This window comes from Pseudorasbora parva, chromosome 7, assembly GCF_024679245.1.
Source record: "Pseudorasbora parva isolate DD20220531a chromosome 7, ASM2467924v1, whole genome shotgun sequence".
Classification (NCBI taxonomy): Eukaryota; Metazoa; Chordata; class Actinopteri; order Cypriniformes; family Gobionidae; genus Pseudorasbora; species Pseudorasbora parva.
In genome coordinates this window covers 26,688,233-26,712,390 of record NC_090178.1, presented here as the reverse complement: position 1 = coordinate 26,712,390, position 24,158 = coordinate 26,688,233, and the positions used below count along the sequence as shown (strand labels likewise).

Genomic DNA, 24,158 nt, shown 5'->3' with positions numbered 1-24,158 from the left:
TGTTAAATTGTGTTGATACTTGTAAATATCACACAGTAGTAATTTCGGACCATGCTCCCGTATCTATTGATGTGGTTTTATCCCCTAATAGACCTGCACCTCCTACCTGGAGATTTGACTCCTCTAAATTATCAGACAACAAATTTAAAGAATTTGTTTGCTTCGCAGATCAGTCTATATTTTGAACTTAACCAGACTCCAGATATCAGTAGTCTTACTCTTTGGGAGGCTTTCAAGGCTTTTATTAGAGGGCAGGTTATTTCCTTTGTTTCTCATTTAAGAAAGACTGAAACATCTAGGCTGTCTACGATTGCAGATGATCTGTTCAAATTAGATGCATTGTATGCCATTTCACCCTCTCATTCCCTTTATACTAAACGGGTACATTTGCATGCAGAATATGACCTTCTGATGACAAATATAACAGCGAGGAAACTTAGACAATGTAGGCAACGTTTTTTTGAGCATGGTGACAAAGCGGGGAAATTATTGGCTCATCAGGCTCGCATGGCTAGTGCTTCTAGGTGGATTGCGAAAGTCAAATCGACAGCAGGTGAACTGGTATCAGATCAGATGGGAATTAATTCTATATTTTTAGATTACTATTCTACATTATATACTTCAGAGAGCTCCTCAAGTCCTTCGGCAAGCTTTGAGTGTCTCAGCTCGTTAACTTTTCCAAAAAATGATGAAGGCCCTGCCAATAATTTAGGTGGTCCAATCACTGAGGCAGAGATAAAAGAGGCGATTAAATCTATGCAATCTGGAAAGTCCCCTGGCCCAGATGGCTATACAACTGAGTTTTACAAATCTTTTGCATCCTCACTAACCCCGATCTTAGCAAGGCTGTATAATGACTCTTTCAAGGAAGAACACCTCCCTCCAACGTTATGTGAGGCTTCCATTTCCCTGCTTCTCAAGAAAGATAAAGACCCCACCTCTTGTGGCAGTTACAGACCAATTTCCCTTCTCAATGTTGATTTTAAGATTTTAGCCAAAATTTTATCCTCGCGCCTTCAGTTGGTACTACCATCTTTAATTTGCTCAGATCAGACTGGTTTTACACCAGGGAGACATTCATTCTTTAACACTAGAAGGCTTATGAACATTCTCTTCTCCCCCTCATCTGGCTCACCAGAAATAATTCTGTCTTTAGATGCCGAAAAGGCTTTTGATAGGGTTGAATGGGTTTATTTATTTTTTATTTTAGAAAAGTTTGGGTTTGACTCCAATTTTATCTCTTGGATTCAGCTTCTTTACTCATCACCAGTTGCTTCTGTACATACTAACGGCTTACATTCACCTCTTTTTTCTCTCCAGCGCGGGACGCGTCAGGGTTGCCCCCTTTCCCCTTTACTTTTTAATCTCGCTATTGAGCCTCTTGCTATTTGGCTGCGTAGCCATAATGGCTTTGAAGGTATATCACGTTATGGTTTAGTTCATAAACTTTCTCTCTATGCCGATGACCTTTTGTTGTACATTTCTAACCCTGTCTCCTCCTTGCCGGTAATATTAGATATCCTGGATAAATTTGGCTGCCTCTCTGGCTACAAAATAAATTTGCAAAAGAGTGAACTATTGTTTGTCAACTCTGAGGCCAGTAAGATACAGTATTCTCCTTTTCCTTTTAAGATAGCTTCAGGGGGATTTAAATACTTGGGGGTGTTTTTCACAAATTCATTTAACAATTTATTTGTCCGAAATTTTCAACCGTTGGTCGATAAAACCAAGTTAGATATGTCTAGATGGACTTCACTTCCCCTCTCCCTTGTAGGGCGCATTAATCTAGTTAAAATGGTTATTTTGCCCAAATTTCTTTATCTGTTTCAACATATTCCAATTTGCATAAATAAGTCTTTTTTTAATACGTTTGATGGTATTCTGCGTTCATTTATTTGGGGAAACAAGCCAACGCGACTTAAGAAATCATGTCTTCAACTGCCTAAATCTAAAGGAGGACTTGCACTTCCCAACTTCCAACAATATTACTGGGCCTGTAATATTTATAAGATCCTTTATTGGAACAATTCTGCCCATGCTGATATATGCCCCCCTTGGGTCCATTCAGAGATTGCCTCAACAAAAGGCACTTTATATTCTGTTATTTGTTTCCAACTCCCCTTAGCTATTAGTAGAATTTCAGCTAATCCAGTCGTCTCAAGCACGATCAAAATTTGGGTCCAGTTTAGGAAACATTTTGGCTTACACAGAGCATCTATTCACACACCTATCTTAAATAATTACTTCTTCTCCCCATCTTGCTCTGATCCCGCTTTCCGAATTTGGTCAGTAAATGGACTTGTCGAGCTCAATGACTTGTATGATGATGGGCGGTTTGCATCCTTTTTATTTTTGTCTGCTAAATACAGTCTGCCCAATAGTCATTTGTTTCGGTTCTTTCAGATTAGACACTTTGTTCAGAAGTTGTTTCCCCACTTTCCCAACCGTCCTCCTGAATGCCCTCTTGATAATTTTCTCGCTCTAAGAGCAGGCCAGAAGCATCTAATTTCAGTTATTTACAACTTAATAAGTTCACTTAATGTGGACCCCACTGTTTCTCTGAGAGAATCGTGGGAGAATGACCTAGGTATCTCTATCACAGATGATCAGTGGTTCAACATTTTAAAGTTAGTTCATTCCTCTTCTATATGTGCCAGACATGGCCTATTACAGTGCAAAGTGCTGCACCGGGCTCATCTAACTAATGCCAAGCTGGCAAAAAAATTTCCAGACAGGAGTGATGCTTGCCATCGTTGCAAGCAGTCTCCTGCCAACCACACTCACATGTTCTGGAGCTGTCCTCGGTTGACAGACTTCTGGTCCAATGTCTTTGACACGCTTAATAATGCTCTTAACATAGATTTGGACCCAAACCCCTTGACTGCTCTTTTTGGCATCTCCTTGAGACCCGGCTTAACTCTCTCATCTCGCCAGGTTATCGCCTTCACTACTATTTTAGCCAGACGAGCCATTCTTCTTAAATGGAAACATGTCACCCCTCCATCGCATGATAGGTGGATTCAAGAAATCTTTAACTGTATAAGGCTTGAGAAGCTAAGATTTTTGCTTTCAGGATCTCTCAAAACTTTTCATAAGACTTGGGAACCTGTTTTAGACCACATAAAAGGTTTACTCTGTTCTCCGGATACTATATAGTGCCAATACACAATAACTGACTTCTATTGGAAAGAGGAAGGACAGATACTAGAGAGAGGATTGTTTATTTTCATATCGCTATTTATGTCTATTACGCATGTTTTTTTTTGTTGTTGTTTTTTTATTTTTTTTATTATTATTATTATTATTATTTTTTTTTTTTTTGCTTTTATATTGCATGTATAATTCGGGGTGGGAGGGTTCTAAAAGGGGTTTATAATGAGACAATTTGTGATCTCTTATTTTTCATTGAATGTATAACTATGTCTTGTTAAATAGCAATAAAAAAGATTGAAAATAAATAATAAATAAGTTTGTTTAGAAAAATAACATTTAAATGATAATTTTGCTAAAATTTTAGCTTGAACATGTTAAACACATCTAATCATTTCTGTAATTCATTTTAAATTAAATTTTGCAACTTATAAAGCATTAAAAATATATTTAAATGATCTGTTAAAACTAGTGTGTCACATGTCTGTGTTTGTTCATCTGTTTCTCATGTAGTTCCTGGTTTCAGTTTGATCACGTTCCTGTGTTCTGTTTCCCGCCACTTTCCGAGTCCCCCATTAGTTTCTGTCAGCTGTGTCTTGTTATCTGTATCACCTATTCCCGTCATTAGTCCGGCATCAGTGTGTGTATTTAGTTCCCTCGTGTTCATTCCTTCCTTGTCTGGTCCTGATGTTGAGTTATGTTAAACTGAGTTTATATAGGTTGAGTTCGTGTTGTTTGATGTTCCGTTTTTGACATGGTATGCAAAATTTAAATAGGCTACTGAAATGCATTGCCATTTTGTATATTGTGTTGTGGAAAGATTGTAATTAGTGATGAAGAATATTGATTATTTAGAGTGTGTTTGTATTCATACAGGAGGTCTCTGCCATGCAGGACACTTCTGTGCTGTGTTGAAAGCCTTGTTCAGACTGCACGATTTTCAAACTCGTCGGGTCACTGTTCTTTTCACACTGCATGACTGGGGTATCATTCAGTCACTGCTGTGTTCACACTGCACGATGGATCGGCGACAGAGGGGTTCACACTGCAGGACTGTACAGGGGGAAGAATCGCAGACAATTCTCTCTCTCTCTCCGGTGTGCAAACTACGTTTCCCAACTACACGTGTGATGTGACAAATAAACAACGCGAGATCACACGTGCGTCAGACTGGAGTTCTCGCACAAGACTTGGAATTGTTATTAAAAATGATAAACTGCTCAAAGTTTGCTTCAAATTGTATGTGCGCTGATTTGTGGAGAAAAAGAAAAAAGATTATGGCGGAGATAATTGTTGGAGAGACAGAGGGAGCCAGGATTGTGTTCTGCAAAGAGAGTTTGAGGTGAATAAATATTTTTGTAATGTGCTGCTGCTGTGGCTGGATGTGCAAATGTTTGGCCTTTGTTTCTGTTTGATAGAATTGTAAATATATCTATAAAAATACGGATGATCTGGTCTATAACTCCTCCCTGAACCGCCTGCAGCTCTGTATCTCACTCTTTCATTGGCTGTCGGTCATCGCCGGAGTCATTTTCAGTCAGAACACATTTCACACATAGGCCGTAAAGAAGAATTTGGACGACTCGACATCATCTGTTTCTGCTTGCCAGATTTGAAGCTTTTAGACGGCCTGCACAGTGCTGACATCTTGGGACCGAGTCTGCGCAGTAGCGATTTCAGCACCGGAGTTGCGCAGTAGAGAGCAGGAAGTACATTTGCGATATCAAAAGCCCGCTGCACTTTCACAGATGCAGAACAATTAATTATGTTGGTGTGAAATAAACAGTTATGGAAATGTAGAAATTAAAGCTAAAGCTCCAATCTGCTCCCAAAAATCCCGAAAAAAGTCCGTTAGTGCCTCAGTGAGAACTTCACTCAGAGAAGACGTCGATCTCCGCTGTCAATCATGACGCATTTTTATAGCATCCAAATAACTTACTAAAACTAAACTTATTTTAAAAACGAACACTTGAAATAAAATCATTGTGATGATAACTGCCTTCAATGACATAAATAACTTTGGGAAAAAAATATTTGAGGTGCAATTTTATAGTTTAGTTTGCCTCGTGTCCATTAGAAAACACAGAGGGGCGGCTATACTGGGACCGGTCACCGGGGGGCGATCGAGGCGTGAAAGCTTCAGTTTCTGAGAGGGAGACTGCAGGCCTGATTTCACACAGAGTTTGAATGAGCATCAATGAGCATTTGAATCGCATCTTTGATCATTCACACTGCATGATTGTCACTCGCATGCACGAGCACCGTTTTGCCTATGATCTCGGGCATTTGTCGGCAATTTCACAAAACAAAAAGCCAAAATCGAGGCAAAAATCGGGCAGGGTGAACTAGGCTTAACACTCTTACCATGTGTGGAAAACTCAGCCGGATCTCACGAAAATGTGTATAAAAAGTACGAGTGTGTAATCTCGTGGAATGTATAAGCCAAAATGAGTTTTGGCGTGCATATGGTGCACTGTTTTTCACGTGCAGATGATACACACTTTATGGCGTATTATATGCATGAACCACCCACCCCACCACCCTATCCTACCCAAGAGTATTGATACGCATTACCATGTGATCGTGTTGGGAAAACCACTGAGAGGGATAGTTTTGACAATGGGGGTACTAGAGATTGTGACTTCCGTTATGTCTTCAGTTCACACTCGATGCAGGCACTGATGACTGTGTTGACTGTGGCTCTTTCTTGCAAGAAATAAGCCTTTATAAAGATAATTGGCTAATGTTTGTCTCTTATTCAGTAAAGCGACGGAGTTAATTATTTTGCCATTACAATTGCAAATAGAGGGAATGCATCGTCACTTTCCTGCCGAAACACGCCCGAAACACAGAAGAGCTGCTGTGTGTCTGGAGGAAATAGAAATAGAAATAGAAATAGAAAACTTTCAGTTGGAGTGTAGAGCAAATGATTATCTGTTTAAACTAAAGGTTGGGCTCGATATAGTGGTCCTTACAACTTACCAAAGATTCAGGGATCAATGGATAATGACATGCAGCCAGGAATCGTGTTTTCCTGACATTTTTGTGAGCCTGATTTCGACATGAATTTTTATAACTGTCAGTCATCACATTTCAACGAGTGAATCCTACATATGCGGATGGGTCAGTGTGTTGAAGCCTAGACAGCATGCAAAGAGCATTCCCTTTATAATCACTAAAAGCTGTCACTCATTCAATGAAAGCAATCTCACAAAATGCCACTATATTAGTGAATATTAATACAATGAATCTCTTATTTTCACAATGTCTGCACTTACAGAGGATTGACGTGCGTGTGAAATTTGCTACACATAAGCTTCCATACTGGTTGACTGTATAGTGAGAAACCTAAAATGCAAGCTTTTGCGGAAATGCGAACGCTATGTGAGGTTGTCAAAATAAAGGTACCTCACAGGGGCGTCGGACAGGGGTCAATAGTGGAACTGAGTAACGCGCCCTCGGCGAGGGGGGCCCACATATATTGATAATCCATAATATTAACATACATTAAAATGACATAGTTTATAGGGGCCCACCCCTTTGGTTCTGTGACCGGGGGCCAACATTTGGTGCTACACCCCTGGTACCTCATATCGATATTTTGTATGTGGCATCGATGCATCATATCATTAGACGTTTGATCAACACCTCTAATCACAACATGAATTCCATTAAGAATAAATAATAAAAACTCTGTCTCTCAGTCAGACTTTATACTGTAGAATAATTCAATGAATTCAACTAATTAGGATCTTCACATTACACAGATCGTTCATAACATTGTATAGAGCATATATAGATTATATTTTTACCTGTCAAAAGTGGACAGAGAATGATCAGTCGCAGCAGACACATATGACACCGATCAGCCATGTTCTGTTTCTTTCTTTCAGTTTTTCTTTTCTTTAGTTCTTCAACATCATCAGCCCTTCGTGTGGTTGTTAACTTCCTCTAATCTGACCAACTGACTGTTGACACAATATTCAGATGCATTTCACTGACACTGGCAGGGTGGATCGCCTACAGTGGTTCTGACTACAGGGTTGCCGAACGACTAAAGAAACGTTATCAGCGTGATGGTAGAAAACTGAGAAAAAGAGAAGAGAGCAAAGAGAAGAGCCAAAGAAGGCCCTATAGAAGAGACAGCCAGAGAAAAAGACAGCGTCAGAAAAAGACCCCCAAGCAACAGTTGCAATCTTCTTTTATCAATCCCTTGACCATGTGACTGAAACCCTGAGACATTCAAACTGACCAACCAGACCAAACTTCCCCCACTGTACTACTGTACACTGGCCTACCAGTGGCCCTCAACTATTGCTTAGTGTAAATATAAATATGCTCTTGTGGAATTATTCTTAAGTCAAACGTGTTATTCAAAGATGCCCGATCCATAATGGCAATATATATGTTGTTGTTGTAAATAATCTTTGGAATTTAGACTCTGAATGGAGCCTTTAAGAGTAAAAATTTGTTTGCAACTAAAGCAATCAAGAATATCTCATGAAATTATTTAAAAATCTGTCATGGACGCCATGGCCCTCACAGTGCATTATGGGTATTCTCCATAGTGTATCAGTTGATTGTACGTTTGTACACTCATTACACTCATTATTGTGAAGCATTATGGGATTGAATGAATGCTTGATAAAGTCCACTATGATTTCAGACACAACAACAAATGGCTGTCATTTCCAATAGTACACTATATAGAGGTTGACTCTATCACTGACAGAGTTTCCAGCATATACACTCTTCAGCCGAAACAACACAACAACGAAAAAACACAACATGTTGTGGTTTCACAACATGAAACCACAGCATGAAACAAAGAGCTTGACCAGTTGACTTTTTTTAGCAAATCAAAAACATATCAACAATATTTTATACGTATTTGGCAGGGCCGTGCACAGGGGGGTGGCCCAGTGGCTAGAGCCACTGCCCCTTTGCCCTCATCAGCTAAGGTGCCCCTCTTGCCCCCTTCCTTCCCTCACCCTCAGAGGATTCCCATAAAAGTGTAATAAAAGCGCTCTGTTCCGCTAAAAATCCACTAATTCCGCTAATCCGTTCCGTGTTTTCCCGCTCCCTCCGCAGCATCGCTCACAATCTGCAGCGGGGTCCGCTCTCTGTGGAGACGACAGTTCCAGGTCCCATTAACGGGTAAATCACAAACTACAGTCTACATTACAGACAGTGGTTGATCCGCGGAATTATTAGTTTGTTTCTTTCAACAGTTCAAACATAGATTAAAAGCTCCAGCATGCCAGCGGATAAATCGTCATATACTGTATACTGAATAGCTGACAGTTTGTCACTAGGCTATTTAACTCCTGTAAAATAGATTTCCGATTATAATACATTTTTGTGAGTTTACACTTGTATCTATAACATATGTCATGTTTATGATATTTTATTTAGACCATATTAATTGTATAAACAATTTTAAAAAAAGGTAATAAAGGCTATTATAGATATGAGTTGTATCAGGGTAGCCTACAATGGGGCTAAAGCATACCCTAAGAAAAATATGATTATTTAAAAAAAAAAGTTCATACTTTGAATATCAAAATATCTAGCAACGTTTGCATTATTTTCTGTTTATTTTGATGAATAAAATAACAATCTGTTATTAAAAAACTGTTGCGTATGATTTACATAAATCATAAACAAGACCTTTGTCTCAAAATATATTCAATAAATGATTCTTATTTGCTACTTAAATCTCCAATAAAAAATAAAAATAGAAAAGAGATCAAATTAGCCCAGAATCAACTTTTTGGAAGAATAATTAAAACAACATAAATGTAATTAGTACTAAAGCCTAACAATTGTATTCATTCTCTATATTAGGATGATACTCAACCCCCTTATAGTGCTCCTTTTTTGGTTTGGGCCACTGCCCCTCAAAATGTCTGTGCACGGCCCTGGTATTTGGTGTGATGTCCAAGGGAGGGCTCAACTTTGTTAAATAAAACTTCATTTAAAATACTGTCTATTAAAACACCCCTCTGTCAAGTCCAAGTTTGTCACAAAGCTCTCTCCATCTCGAAAACGACACGCCGAAATTGACCCTTGTTTTATTTCTCCATTTGTTCCAAAGCCTGCTTGCCTCAGTTGATCTACTTTTCTGTTTGATTTTCTGTACTCACCAATGAATAATCGTGATCCATGATGATGCTAGATGCTAACCACCACTTGTCCACGTGTGTTGCCATGGTTTCTACAAGTGGAAACCAAGGATAGAGCAGATATTACGTCATTGATAGGCAACAATGACAAGGGACAAGCCATTATTTCAATTTGGATTTTCTCTGGATTTACAAATCCTTGGTAACTTTTGGGATAATGTAAGTACACGACTGCATGAAATATGACACTGTGCAAGTCGTTTTTTTTGGATATTTTATATTTAAAAAAAATTTTTTATAGGTGGTAAATAATTTCTGAGCATCTGCATCAGTCACTAATGAGAGGATGTTTTCAGTGTAGCTTGAGTCTTAAAACAGTTATGGTGCATTATATTTAGAATTAAAAAAAAACAATTCTGACCTCAGTGCATTCTACACAACAGAAACAGATTTGAACAAACTCAAACTCCATTGCATATATATTGAAAATACATAACACTGTAAATATATGTGTTTGACAAGCAACTTCATATCATACATTTATTATTGACAAATACAATCTAATATTACAAGCATTTCTGAAAGCTGCTCAAACGGTTCAATTAAAAAAAAAAACTAATCCTATTGTTGATGATTAAATTATCATTTGCTTTGCTTTTCATAATTAAAACAAACGTAATCAATCAACACAATTGACGATTTAATGAGAATGATATAAGAAAAAATCTGTAAAGTTTTTAATTCCTCTATGAATCATATCACCAGGTCTTTCAACCCGATCACACATAAATACGTATAAATAATACGATTGTGCAATGTCGTGGAATGTAAACTCATTTTGGCGTGCATATGATACGCTGTTTTTCGCGTGCATATGATACGCACTTTATGGCGTATATATGACATGCTCTTGGGTAGGTCTGGGGTGGTGGGGTGGGGGGTTTGTATGTATAATACGTCATAAAATGCGTGTCACATGCACACGAAAAATAGCGTGCCATAGACACGCCAAAATGAGTTTTGGCGTATACATTCCACGACATTGCACACTCGTACTATTTATACGCATTGCCTGTTTTTCTCATTTGTGACTGTTCTTGTTCACAGAGGCATAAAGTTGACTGCAGTCGTCCTGAGGTCCAGCCGGTTCTCATCTGACGGAAGCGTAAGTCACTTTATCATCAACATCAACATGAACCTGAATGAACATCACAGATATTGTCACACAAGGTTTGAGTTTCAACCCACAGATATTACAGCCTCTTTCTTTAACTTGAAGAAGAACTGCATTTCAGAATAAAACTGATTTCAGTAAAGCCTACAAACTATTATGTTGAGGGAAGATGAATGGCATTAGTGGACAATGATTAGAAAGTTTAGGAAAATTGTGAAGTTTTTACTCACCTTGTTCTCTTTGTCTTTGTCTTTTTTGTACGTGACAACCTCAGTATAAGTCACATCATCTTTCTGCTCCTAAACAACCAAGACATGGTGAACCAAGTTATTATGAAATACCTGAAATGTTGCATAAATGGTTCCACTATATTTATCTGTGACATTTAGACAAGAAACAATACAAAATTTGTACACTAATACGTTTAGCTGATGCTTTTACAGACTAAAAACTACACATTTTACAGGGACAGTTCAAACTGGAGCAGTGATTATGGACACAATACAATACCAGCTCATGGATCAGCTTCACATGTCTACGGCACTTACCACAGAATCATCAGTCCCGCTTCTGTTATCTGAAAAATAACGGTGCCTCATGTTATAGAAATACTTGATGAAGACAGAAAAACAAAACACATGATGTCTGCAATGCAAGTTAAAAGTATCTAGAAAAAATAATTACTTTGTCTTGTTAATTGATTCCGTTTCACTTATTAAAGGAATTATGTTAAAATTACATAATTTTGAAATCTGTAAAATCTTACAAACCATAGTTCAAACCAATCACTTCAACATCTTTATCATCATATCTTTCTAAATTTCTATGATAAAACTGAACCTGACATAAGATTTCTTGAACTTTTTGTCTGTTGTAATAAAATAAGAGGAACTAAAACTCACCAGGTTTTTTTTTACGAATCGCCGATAGAATAACAGCCGTGAGAAGAACAGCCAATGCAGCAACAACACCAACAATCACAAACACTGAGGGAGAGACTGTAGAGGGACACATTCAGAACGTCTACTGTATATTACAGTAGGGTGAATTCAAGGTAATTGGGACACTTTTTGGCATTGAGATGACTTGGGAAAAGTGTCCGAATCACCCAGAATTCACCCTAAATTACAGTATGATATAATAACCACACCTGGTTAATTAGACATTTAATACCATACTTATTTATAATGATAAAAAAATGAATATTTGTGAATGATATGTTAACAAAACCTTTATTGCTTAGTTTACAGCTGCCAATAGGGCGGTCAAACACCATTACAAATAATAGTCTATACAATGTAAAAAATAATCAGCTAAATAACAAGATGAACACTGCTGCAATATTACATTAATATTCACTATAATCAATAACACAAGATGGTGGCAGTTGTGTTTGAATGAAACAAAAGAGCGAGAACAGTTATTTTAACATGTTGAAAGTCATCTGCACACTCATATGTTTATTTAGTATGTGTGTGTCCATGACAGAGATATTTACAACTGGATGAGTCTGATGTCTCATTTATCTGATTATTAAACTTTTCACATAACAGTAGCTCATTCGTTTTCATGTTGATGGTTTTGGTGATGCGTACACGAGACAAAACATAAGAGTCAAAGTTTATTATCAGCTGCTCTAAAATATACAAATATGAATTATTCACACAACTTGAGATTCAATGACTGTCTCTGTAGTTGATGCCAGGATGGATTTTAGTTCAGAAGTGCCATTTATGTAAATTCAAAAATACTAATTGACTGAACAAAAATAGGATGTTATAAGCAATCCTTTTACAAACATATTTAACATATTTAGTAACAGATTTATTTTAACTGCTGTTGTCACAAGGTTTTTGAAAAGCTGTACTTTCTCAACAAAAGAATAGATATAACTATAACTGGCACTGTAAAGCACTGAAATGGGTAAGACCAAGATAAACGCCTTGCTGTGTTTCAATTACATGTCTGTGTGCAGCTGAAGTCACCTCAGCATTAGAGATACGGTAATGTTCTGAATGGCTGACTGTTATATTTAGATATTGCGACTATTATCTCAAATGCTGAGATGACTTCAGCTGAATAATTCCTATTTGTAGATTTTAGAGCAGCTGATAATAAATTACATCTATACACACATCATGCCTCGTATATGTTACAATTTTTCTGTTTTTTTCTGATGATTGATTATTTTGAGAGATTTATATAGACACCACAGTCATGACTTATGATCCATGTCTAACAAAGGATGTGGGGCCTAACGTAGAAACGTTCGATATGCACAAAATGGGCTTTGAAATATGTGTAGGGGGAGACCGGGTATGGTTGTAATGGAGAGAGTTGTAACATCACCAATTCCACCAGTGTTTACCTGCTTCCTCTCAGATCCCTTGAAATAGGCACTTGCTGATTTTATAAAGAAAAACATATTTTGAGGTTATTATTTTTGACCAAAACTATATTTTGTTTAGTACTTTTGTACTAAACAAACTTGTAGATAAAATCATTAAACTTATATTAGATTAAATTGTAGTTGAGTTGTGTTAAAAGAGTAACCCTTGACTAGCCTGGTTAAAACCAGATCATTCTCAGTAACTGAGTTTTGGTCTGGCAAAGCTTCATAGACAAATCATTTCCAAAGGGGCGTCACATACGGACGAGAACGTATGCAGAGCGACGGAGAAACATCTGAGACAGCAATTCTCTGTTTGTGTTTTTAAGGAAGATGTTGCAATGGCTTCTGACGACTTTTACTGTTGTTGTAAAATAAATATAATAGCTGGTGTCCACCGCCATTCCATCAAATTTTTGCCAAATCTGTAACACCTAATATCATCTCAGACTGACTGAAACATCTCGGATTAACGGTCGAACAGAAAACATCAAGCTCTGATTGCATTTGCCCCTGTTGTAAGGCATTTGTATTGCGATTAGAACGAGATTTGCAATATTTTGAAAATAAAATAATATTGAGTCTTTGGAAAATTGTGTCACACAAACTTTATTCAGTAATTTCAGATGTGATAGGACATTTTCAGACTTGAGCATAGTTACGCTAGTTATTTGTTTACAATTATTGACATTATGGGCATGATTACCAGATCTAGTCTGAAGAAATAAGCAGAGAAAGGCCAGCACATGATCACACTCCCCATCAAAGATGTGTAATCCACATCTGGTAGCCAAGTGTTGTTCTTTGCTCGGGTTTTAACGAAAAAAATTAAACGTTTAAATCACTTAAACCAGACGCAAAAGCTGATTCGAATGAGTGATGTTCCATAGCGACATCCATCTGTGTTATGTACAAAATCTGCTTCACCGTCATGGCACTGTCGTCATCGTGTAAAGCCTGCCCCAATGTTTCTGGTTGGTGTCGTGATTTCGACAGAATAGAAATGGGCTTGAATGGGCTCTTTGCTCATGTTATATTTAGATATTAAAGCTCTGAAAAAAAGGTTACTTTCCAGATATGTGTGATGATAACCCGTACAAAACAAAAATATATTGCCATATATTGGAAAATATCTACCTAAATACATTAGGTAATATATTCACATTTATTGGATTTAATATTTATATTTTCCAATATACTGCAATATATAGAAAGCAGCAATCATTTGTATATTTTGCAATATATTACATGAATATATAATATATTTTATAATACCATCAATATATTATTCCATATATTTACAATATATATGGTAAATATATTTTCCTTTCGTAAGGGAAAAAGTTTGTGAGAGCCAGATCGAACCACTGAAATGAGAGAGTAATGCTGTGTGACTGATCCTGTACCTTGTGTTGGAGCTGCTGTAGTTTGGTTTGATTTCTCAGAGTTTGAGCTGCTGTCTGGAATCAGTGATGATGAATCGTCTGGATCTGCTGGAATCAGTGTTGATGAATCGTCTGGATCTGCTGGAATCAGTGTTGATGAATCGACTGGAGCTGCAGAAGATCAATGTTCATATGCAGGACAATCAATAATTACATCACATACATGTTTGTTTAATCATTATTATTTACTGTGCAAATGTTGAGAAGAGAGATGTTACCATATAATCAAATTAAACAATTAAATTTACATTTAAATGAAATTGAAACACAGTGAGCTGAAGCCCATAAACCTTTAGTTTGTCCTGAATGAATGACATTAATCATCATGTCATGTCTCTGTATCAGAAAGTCTTCTTAAATAGATTAAATGTTATTTTTACCTGAATCCTTGACAGTAATTGTGGCTGAGGTCTTCAGTCGATTGTACTGAGTAAGCTGACATCTCCACTCTCTGTTGTGATCTTCATTCAGGAGTCTTGTAGTCAGAGTGCTGTTACAGTGTGTTGAGGAGAATAATATCTGATATCTGGAGTCTGTCATCAGATTAACATTAGCCTGATTCACCCACATCAGCTGAATTCTCTCAGTACGGACCAAAGTATCACAAGGGAAACTATATGAATACAACTGACAGGAGAGAGTCACAGATCTGCCGGATCTGATCTCAGACTGTGAGGAGGATGAAGAGACTGAAACTGAAAATAAGACAGAAATCACATGACAGATTCAGGCTTTACAGTAAATAATTCAAAGAGAGGTTTTCTTTTGAAATTGAACATAATAATAATAATAATTCATTCATTCAATACTAATTTACAGAAACACTGACCATGAAGAAAATGCAGATGAACATTTGCATCAGCTCCTTGTTGTTGTCCATTCACATATTGTCTGCAGGTGTAAAGCCCATAATCTTCTTGAGTGACGTTCTTGATGTTCAGAGAGCAGTCAGACCCCACACTCAGTCTCTCTCGTCTCTCTATGTCATTCTTCTTTATCCCTTCAGCAGTCAGTTCAACTGCCGGTGAATCTCTGTTATAGATCCATGTAGTTGATGTGCAGTCAGAAAGAGCATTATTACAGGGCAGACGGACATTTTCACCAGAAGTGCTGAACACATCAGTTATGTTTGCTTCACTGGAACCTACATATTAATATAAAACAGTAAAATAATATGGTTCCTTATTTAACAATTAATGACATACAGGGAATATTTTCTTGATTATGAAAAACAAAACAAAAAATAGCCTACATGACACAGAATTTCAGCAAGATAAAACCATGTACACTCAATCTAACTCTCTGCCATTCTCTATACTAAAGTAATTCAATTATTTTGATGACAGATGGTGGTTCACATTATACAGATCTTGCATATGTCTTATTGACTATATATACATATTTCTTTACCTGTCAGAAATAGACAGAGAATGATCAGTCGCAGGAGACACATATAACACCAATCAGCCATGTTTTGTTTCTGTCAGTCTTTCTTTTCGTTATATAGTTCTTTCTTTAAACATCATCAGCCCCTCCTGGAGTTGTTAACTTCCTCTGATCTGACCAACTGATTGTTTAGTGCTGACACTATGATACAAACGTCAGACTTTACTGACACTATACTGATGCACAATAAACAAACGTCTATAAATATATGTTGTTTAAAGCTGTTTGGTTTGTTCTTAGCGAGGGGCCACTGAAACTCATGACTGCAATTTTAAAAGGTGCATCTTTGAGTATAATTGAAAGTTATTATTATTTTATGAAATCACCATGCTTTTTTATCACAGTTTGTGTACTGCACTTGTTTTCTAGTTAGTACTTCACACCAAACTCACATCACAAACCCACATCAACTACAATTGCTTTCACATTTAAAATAGTTAAAATCAGGAATATATTTATTATAATGAGCTTCAAGCTCATTGGCTGTTAATTGTGTATTGTGACTAAAGTAGTTGTGTTCATGTCCTGTTCTTTTTTCTCAGTCCTAATGGTTGTCTACTCTTTATAATATGTTGTTATAGTATTTCCAGTGGTGTGAACACAATGTTGAGGTTTGGAAACATGTTAATATAGAGTGTGAGAACTCACAATGCATGGTTCATCCTACAGCATGTGACTTATCTCTGAAACCACTTTAGAATGATAGCTGTGAACTCTCACACATTCTGACAGCAGTTCCTCTTCTTTCTTTAAGTGGGCTGCTGCATGACTTTGTATCTTTTCAGTTTGTAACAGCATACTTTCAGCATGTTTAATAAAAAGTTAAACACAATATTAATTTATTATCCAAATAATTTGCTATCCTCAAATTAATTTGGAAGCACTCTGTTCTACAGCAGGTGATATCGAGGTCAGATTGATCTAACCTTTAAGCATCATGTTAAAAGTGTCTAAGTGTGTGTTGCTGGTTCTCTGACAGAATCACATGTCAATCAGACTTTAGTGTCAAAGAAAAGAAGTTAGAAAAATAAGTAGCATCAAAAATCAAAAATGTTTCTCTTGGGTGATGGAGCGGCACACACACTGGTTCAGGCTCTAATGTGCTCTCACTGTCATTACTGCATGTCTCACTCGACTGACCTCTAATGAATAACTAAAGGTCAAAACAGCAGAACCAAGTCTCTCATTATAAATGAGAATATAAATAATCACATTTATTTATAAAGCACATTTTAAAACAACAGCTGTTGGCCAAAGCGCTAGGTTAAAACAGACAACACCGAGGGTAAAACAAAATCTAAAACACAATCACAAACAAAGTTCAGTTAAAGTAATACCACTACATGTGGGGACAGACTCAAGGCCGCAAACATGTCAATGTCAACCAATATTATTAGATATTTATTATTATTATTTAATAATATTTAGCCAATTTGGGCTTACGTGTCTCTATTACTATGACTCGGCTACCCCTCTTTGTTGTGTTGTGTGATGAATAAAGACTGCCGGAATTGCCAGTTTAGAGGTTCTTTATCTGCATGAGTTGAAAAATGCAGTATTTACGTTGCATTCAAAGTCAATCAGCCTTCTCCTCGCTCTGCTCAGACCTCCTGTGGACTGAAGCGAGTTCACAATACACAATCTCATTTACAGTAATAAAGCATATAAATAAAATAGTAATAATTAATGCCACATAGAATAGAATGCTGTTTTACAGATGCTAGAAACGTGGCTTTCAAATGAGAGATTTGTTTCAAAGAACACACCCAAGTTTCCAACTGACAACGAGGAATTGACCGAGCAGCCATAAAGTGTTAGACAGTATAATCTAGGTTACTACTTGTGGAGGTTTTTTTGTCCAAATAATTTTTTTTATTTTTTATTAAGTTGTAGGAAATTACTCATCCAATTTTTTATATCAACTATGCATTCCGTTAAGGGTGTCATAAACCGATGTTCTTATGAACGTAAATCTAAATGTATTAATGTTGAAAACTTTATCAAAACAACATAATTATCTATTTGTATCACATTCAATGAGCTCGTTCACTCATCTTTCTCTTGTGACATTATTGTTTAATCATATTCAATACCCAATTCTTTATCAAAATCTTTCCATAATTAGGATTTCCTTTAAAGTAAATTTTCAATGTTCAGTATTTAATGTTTTGTCAATTAAAACTCCAAAACTGTCATAATTTTACCAAGAACAATGTTTTTCATATTACTTTAATCTTCTTTTCTTTTCGGCATCTTCCTCCATCTAGTCCATTTGCCTGCATCCTGTTTTCTCAGACCAATTACCTTCATGTCCTTCTTCCATAAGCCTTCTTTTTGGTCTTCCTCTCTTCCTCCTGTCTTTTCCTTAGTGCAACTGTCTCCAAACCATACAACATCGGTGGTCTCACTAACTGTCCTGTACACCTTTCCTTTCATTCTTGCTGGTGCTCTTTTAACAATCAACAGACCTGACACTTTTCTTCACCTGCTTCAACCTGCCTGCACACACTTCTTCCCCTACTTCTCTTTTCCCTGTAATCTCACCGTTCCATTTGGTTTCTTCTCATTCATACACATGTATGCTGTCTTGCTGCCTTCATTCCTCTTCTCTTCATATCAAAACCTCCACCTTTAGACTTTTCCCCACCTGCTCCCTGCTCTCATACATATTACTTCAATAAAGTATTCAAATTTGTACTATAATTCCAAAATTTATTCTAAACTTATTTTAAAACAATCTGTATTTTTACCTCATCTCAATCCCAGTCACACAGAAAGCATCACAGTCCTTTGTTGTTTTATTTTTATTATTCTCTTACATTAATTGTAATTCTCTCAATGAATCAAATGTCTTGCTTCCCTTCTGAGGAAGCATACAAATTAAACTTTTTTATTTTATTTTTTATTTTTAGAGGTTTTATTCCTTTGTTCGCCCTCCAGCATTTCATAAATGAAATAGAGTCTCTGGAATATCATACAATGACTTGTATGAGATCACAAAAAGTGATTTCAATTCTCCCAGAATATCTTGACCACGGTGACCACAGAACTCAGACTTCCTCTATGGTTTTATCTTTTACAATTAATTTTAAATTTAATTAAACCCAAATTTCTATTTAAAAAAATACAAATAAAATTATTCCCCCGAATTTTGAGTTAATTGTCTCTTACCAGAAGCATCCCGTTGCCTTTTTTTCTGTGAATGTGCGCTTGTCAGTGATAAGGTGTAAGGTATTGGCAGTGTAAGGCACAACTGTCAGGGCTGAAGCACTGACATTAGGTCACCACAGGAATGTTTCAACAGACATAAGCCATCTACAAAATAAGCTTAGTTACAACATTATCTTTCTCACCAGCATACACAGTTTGCAATAACACAATAACCATAACACGTTGTTCATTATGAACGTGGGATTATGGATTATATTGAGAACATCATACATAGAAAGGATGCCATATGTCCATGTACAAAATGATAGAGGTATATAAAAACTCTAATCTCGGCTTCAGGTAGAATGTGGTCATGTTTCAGTTCAACAGCCATGCGTCTGCCCTCTTGGTAGTGGAGATCCCGTGAATCCAGTTTATGTTTGGTGGCCATTGCAAGATAGACAGGCAGACAGACAGACAAAGACAGACAGAGAGGAAAGGTTGAGAAATAGATAAACATATAGATTGAGAGATGGATGGAAATATAGATAGTGAGACTGAGGAAAAGAGGTCACAAGAAGAGATGAAATGAAGAGATGGAGGTTGGCTCTTGCCTTTGTTTTCTTTGTTTTGTTTTTTTAATCAAGTGTAGCAATTATCGGACAGGTGAAGGTGAAAAGGATCTTCAGGATGAACAGAAAATTTTAATTATGTTGATATAAGGTTTAAACCTTATATATATCAACATAACTATATAATTAGTGCAGAAAAACAGACAATCTCAATAGTGAGAGAATCACATTCATATAAATTGGTCACCATTTCTTTATGGTTGTAAAACACAATCTGTTTTATGTGTCTTTTTCTATAAAATAAAGACAGACATCTCACACTAACTTGACTCTTCTTTAATAAACTTGTGAGCCCCATACACACATTCTTTACATGTGGTTACCCCGGGTGTGCACCCTCCTCTCTGGGCCCCCTCTACAACAGAACATACAACAATAGTTCCTGTTGTTACACAATCCGTTTTTAACACTTGTAAGTGTTTTCATTGAAGAGTTTTCATTGAACATTAGATGATTCTAAAAAAGAGATGTCATGGCTTCAGCGCTGTCGCTCCACCTCATGTATGTTTGAGTGACTTCAGAGATCCAGTAAGTTTGCCCTGTGAGAATGTTTTCTGCCGACAGTGTATTACAGCTTATTAGGAATAAGGTGTCCACAAATGCCCGGAATGCATATAAATTGTTGAATAAAACGTGAGTCACTGATAAACGCATCACTGATAATCTCTTGCTGTTTGATTGACAGCTCCAGTGTGTGCTGTTCCAACGATTGCAAAGAGCTTTCTTTGATCACTTTCTTTATAGAATTAAATGTGTTTCGATAAATAACAGATTATTTCCATCCTACTAAGAGAAACAACTCAAGTTGCCCAGCAGGCACACAACGTCATAAGACATTGATATTTAGTTATATTTTGGTAGCGACGTCAGTGTAGCGACTCAGGCGAATCAAACACACAATCGCCAGTTACATTTAACAAATATGTTTTGAATGCTTTGTGCTTAGTAACAGACCTTCCCCCAACACAACAGAGAAAGATTCTCCGTTACCCTGCAAAACCATCTGATAAGACGTTTTACGGCCCAAAAGAATTTGGCCACACGAAAAGTCCAGAGTTAAAGCTTGTAAAACACACGCTTTTGCCTCAAATTATAGACAACCATCTATAAATGAACATACACCCCAGGACATTGTATGTAAACACATAACTGTCTTTTAAAATGTTTCTTCTGTTTGGTATTTTGCATCTTTTTGTCTTTGTCTTAACAACTTACTAGTTCAGGTAACCTCATATATGTCATGTCTCCTATCAAATTAATGCTCACTTCAAGACTTACACTTCCATGTATATCACTTATTCAGAAAATACAGTGTGTGTTTGTTGCATTTATTAGAGTATGAATGGTCAGAGACCCACTGATTCAAGCTTGAAACAAAGAGCCATAAAATCTCCAGAGGAATTTCCCGCTTGGAGATCCCAACAATCTCATTGGTTGAGTCTAACCCAGGAGGGTGGGACTACTCCCAGACCTTAAAAAGGGAGGTGCTCGGATGCCCTCCCGCTCTCTCTTCTCTCTCTGGCTGAACCAACACGTCCCTCCAAGCAGGGAGGGCCTCCATACACAGAGCCATGTGCTGTGTGGGACCAGAAACCGAGGCCCACACACACTATTGGGCCAGCAGGCCCCAGCTCTTCCTTTTCTCTTCTCTTCTTCCTGCCGCTCTTCGCCTCTGCATCGCATCCAACTTCCTAGCAACCCCGAGGGCATATTCTTCAGGGAGGAGAAATCAGCACACTTCAAGCTACCAGCCGCTCCACACCGACCTCGGAAAGAACCGCCGGACACGCAGGACATTTAAACTCAGAATACACGCACACACACGAGAAGCCAAAACTAAAGCAAGTATTCTTATTTCTAAAATCCAAACTGCTCTTAAAAGGGTTGTGCCATTTCCCGTTGGGACAAGTTAACTTCTTGAGGCCTCTGTGTGTGATAAACTGAAAGTGGAAGCTGTTTCTCTCTCTCTCTCTCTCTCTCTCTCTCTCTCTCTCTCTCTCTCTCTCTCTCTCTCTCTCTCTCTCTCTTTCGTTTACTATCTATATTTCTACTCTCTTTATGCATATTTAGTATGTACTTTCTGTGTGAATTGTAGTGTTATTTTTAGTCTGTGTTTATTAAACCTCCAAAAGACATTTAATGAGTTGAATCTTTTATTCTTCCACATACACGAAGTCAATGAAACTTACGATCTAACGTTACCTAACTGCTTATGCTACTATTTTAGTAAAGTAACTTGTACGACCATTTGAAATATTGACTTTTTCCTGATCAGTAAAGTTAATGATTCTTATGCGCTCGTAAAGCAGTAATCCCTTATTGAGAATTGATTTGAAAGTCTATAACTAATTTGCAGGACAAACTTAGTAAGATAATTTCAAGCAATTCCGTAAAGGGTTACTTGTATTTAATTAAACATTTTTCCCTTTCGGAAAATTTTAATACGTTATGAACTACTAGCAAATTATATTCATAAATTCATTAATATTGAATATTAAATCCCTTTTGAGTTAATTATTCCCTGAGACATCAAACTCACAGTCGTTGTTGTTACATCAGTGACCAAAATTCTACGTCAGCTCAATGTCTAATGCCAACGTTAATTTGACGTCCAGTACCAACGTCAGCTGACGTTGATATTCAGTTGTTTTTAGGTTGTGTTGTAAGTAACCAAAATTCAACGTCAAGCCAACGTCACAATGGTAACGTCCACACAACGTCAAATTCTAACATCACTAGACGTTGATATTTTGTTAGTTTTAGGTTGTGTTGTAAGCAACCAAAATCCAACGTCCACACAACGTCACAATGGTAACGTTCACATTACGTTAAATTCTAATATTATTAGACGTTGATATTTTGTTACTTTTAGGTTGTGGTATTTACTAACCAAAATCCACCGATGAGCCAACATCTCAAGCCAACATCATATTGATGTCAAATTCTGACATTTAGTCATGAGGTATGATGACCGAAACACATCGTCCACACAACATCATGATGGTAACGTTTATACAACGTCAAATTCTAACATCATTAGACGTTGATCTTTTGTGAGTTCTCTTTCATCATCTCGTTTCGAGATCCACCTATGGGAAGGGCATCCGTACCTGACCTCTGCAGAAGCATCCAATTGCACCAAGTCTGACAAGACAGGCAGGAGCGCGCAGCCAATGCCCAGTAAGGCCCCACCCCTTACCAGCGGGCATATATGGGCTGCATACGCTACTGTACATCAGTTGACATTCGCTTCTCGTGATCTCTGCACTGACACAGTTCGGTTAGATTTGCGCTGCTCACTTATTGTCTGCAGGAGGAAATATCGCCAGATCAGCCTCCACCGGGCGTGACAGTTCTATTCTGCCACATTCTGTGTCTGCATTCGGAGCCGCTCGCGCTCTCGTCCGTCTTCCTGTTCCACGGCTGCCGCCACGGACCTTTCTGAGTTTTTCGCGGGTATGTCGCTCTCTCAGTCTTCTCCTTCTGTGTCTAGCCTATTACGGGCCTGCCTGGCCACGTGTGGGTCTCTTATCGCCGCTAAGGATTTTCACCCTTTCTGTGTGGTCTGCTTGGGCCTCAAGCACGCAGAGGAGGCAATAGAGAACCCGGAGAACTGCAGTTACTGCCTGGTACTGCCTAAGAAACTCCTGCGACACCGCCTTAAAGTTGCCGCTACTCAGTGTGGCGAGCTCGACTTGTCGTACTCGGATATGGAACACGGTGACGACAGCGCGCTACCGGGGACCTCCCGGGGACCTCCCGGGGCGCGACGGCTCTTGTTTTGGCTGACCAGCCCAATCCTGAGTTCCCCGAAGAGGACATCTTCACGGGTAACCTCCCGCTCGCCGACGATCTTGCCGGGTCCGGTGATTACGACGACGCGGGCCTTCTTGAAATTTCGGAGGACGAGGAGGCCATCCCGCCCTCTGTTATTCCCCAGGCTAGCGCCCCCGCGGCCTTGCCTCAATCCATCCTCCTGGATGTGTGTGAGCGAGCGGCCGCTCGTCTCAACATTAAATGGCCGGCTCCACAGAGCGCCACCGACCAGGAGAGGGATATTTATGACGGTAAAGTGTTGGGTAAAGTGTTGGACGGTAAAATCTTCTCCCTCTCCTGCACTGTGGAAGGAGATCATCACGGTTAACGACTTCGTTCTCCGTAATGCTCGTCAGGTCGTCCAAACCTGCGGGCGCTCTATGGCGCTTTCCATGGTAGGAGAGCGCTCGCTCTGGCTCAACCTGTCTGGTCTCCCGGATAGCGAAAAGAAACGTATCGCAGGCGCCCCGGTAGAGCCCGGCCGGGCTCTCTTTGGCCCCGCAGTTGCTATGATGCAACAACGATGCGACGACAAGAAGGAGCACGAGGCCTTCATATTGTATCTTCCCAGGAAGACGGTCCCACGCCAGGCGCCCCCTGTGCGTTTGCCTAACCCCCCGGTCCCGGGACGTAATTTTAATCAGGTCAAGGAAAAGCCTCGAAAAAAGTTTTCTGGGCTTTCTTCCTGCCCCAGAACCCCTGTCCAAAGGACGGAAGGTTCCTGCTGTAGGGTGTCCCCCTCCCGTGGCTGCCCAGCCCATGTGTTTAGTGGACAATGTGTGTTCCCCCCTGTTCAAGGGGATTGTCGTGAGGAAAAGTTCAAAAGCAGTG

At 38.3% G+C, this 24,158-nt stretch overlaps 1 protein-coding gene and 1 long non-coding RNA gene across 2 annotated transcripts; both read right to left on the bottom strand.

The window, feature by feature from the left end:
• Positions 1-10,350: 10,350 nt before the first annotated feature.
• On the bottom strand, positions 10,351-14,392 carry LOC137083113 (uncharacterized). The gene is made up of 5 exons (XR_010906456.1): positions 14,245-14,392; positions 11,352-11,447; positions 10,998-11,026; positions 10,680-10,748; positions 10,351-10,473 (listed from the first exon to the last, which is right to left on the bottom strand). It is a non-coding gene; the product is annotated as an uncharacterized lncRNA (long non-coding RNA).
• A 254-nt stretch (positions 14,393-14,646) lies between these two features.
• LOC137083921 (uncharacterized) lies at positions 14,647-15,760 on the bottom strand. Its single transcript, XM_067449859.1, has 3 exons — positions 15,694-15,760; positions 15,113-15,427; positions 14,647-14,978 (listed from the first exon to the last, which is right to left on the bottom strand). The coding sequence occupies exons 1-3, from the start codon at positions 15,752-15,754 to the stop codon at positions 14,647-14,649; spliced, it is 708 nt and encodes a 235-aa protein (XP_067305960.1). The 5' UTR covers positions 15,755-15,760.
• Positions 15,761-24,158: the final 8,398 nt, after the last annotated feature.

Bases quoted from the DNA above. Each gene is read 5' to 3' on its own strand.
- LOC137083921 (XM_067449859.1), bottom strand. From the start codon at position 15,754: ATGGCTGATTGGTGTTATATGTGTCTCCTGCGACTGATCATTCTCTGT. The intron at 15,428-15,693 runs GTAAAGAAATAT...ATTAATATGTAG, and splicing joins TCTCTGTCTATTTCTGACAG to GTTCCAGTGAAGCAAACATA. The intron at 14,979-15,112 runs GTCAGTGTTTCT...TCTTATTTTCAG, and splicing joins TCATCTGCATTTTCTTCATG to TTTCAGTCTCTTCATCCTCC.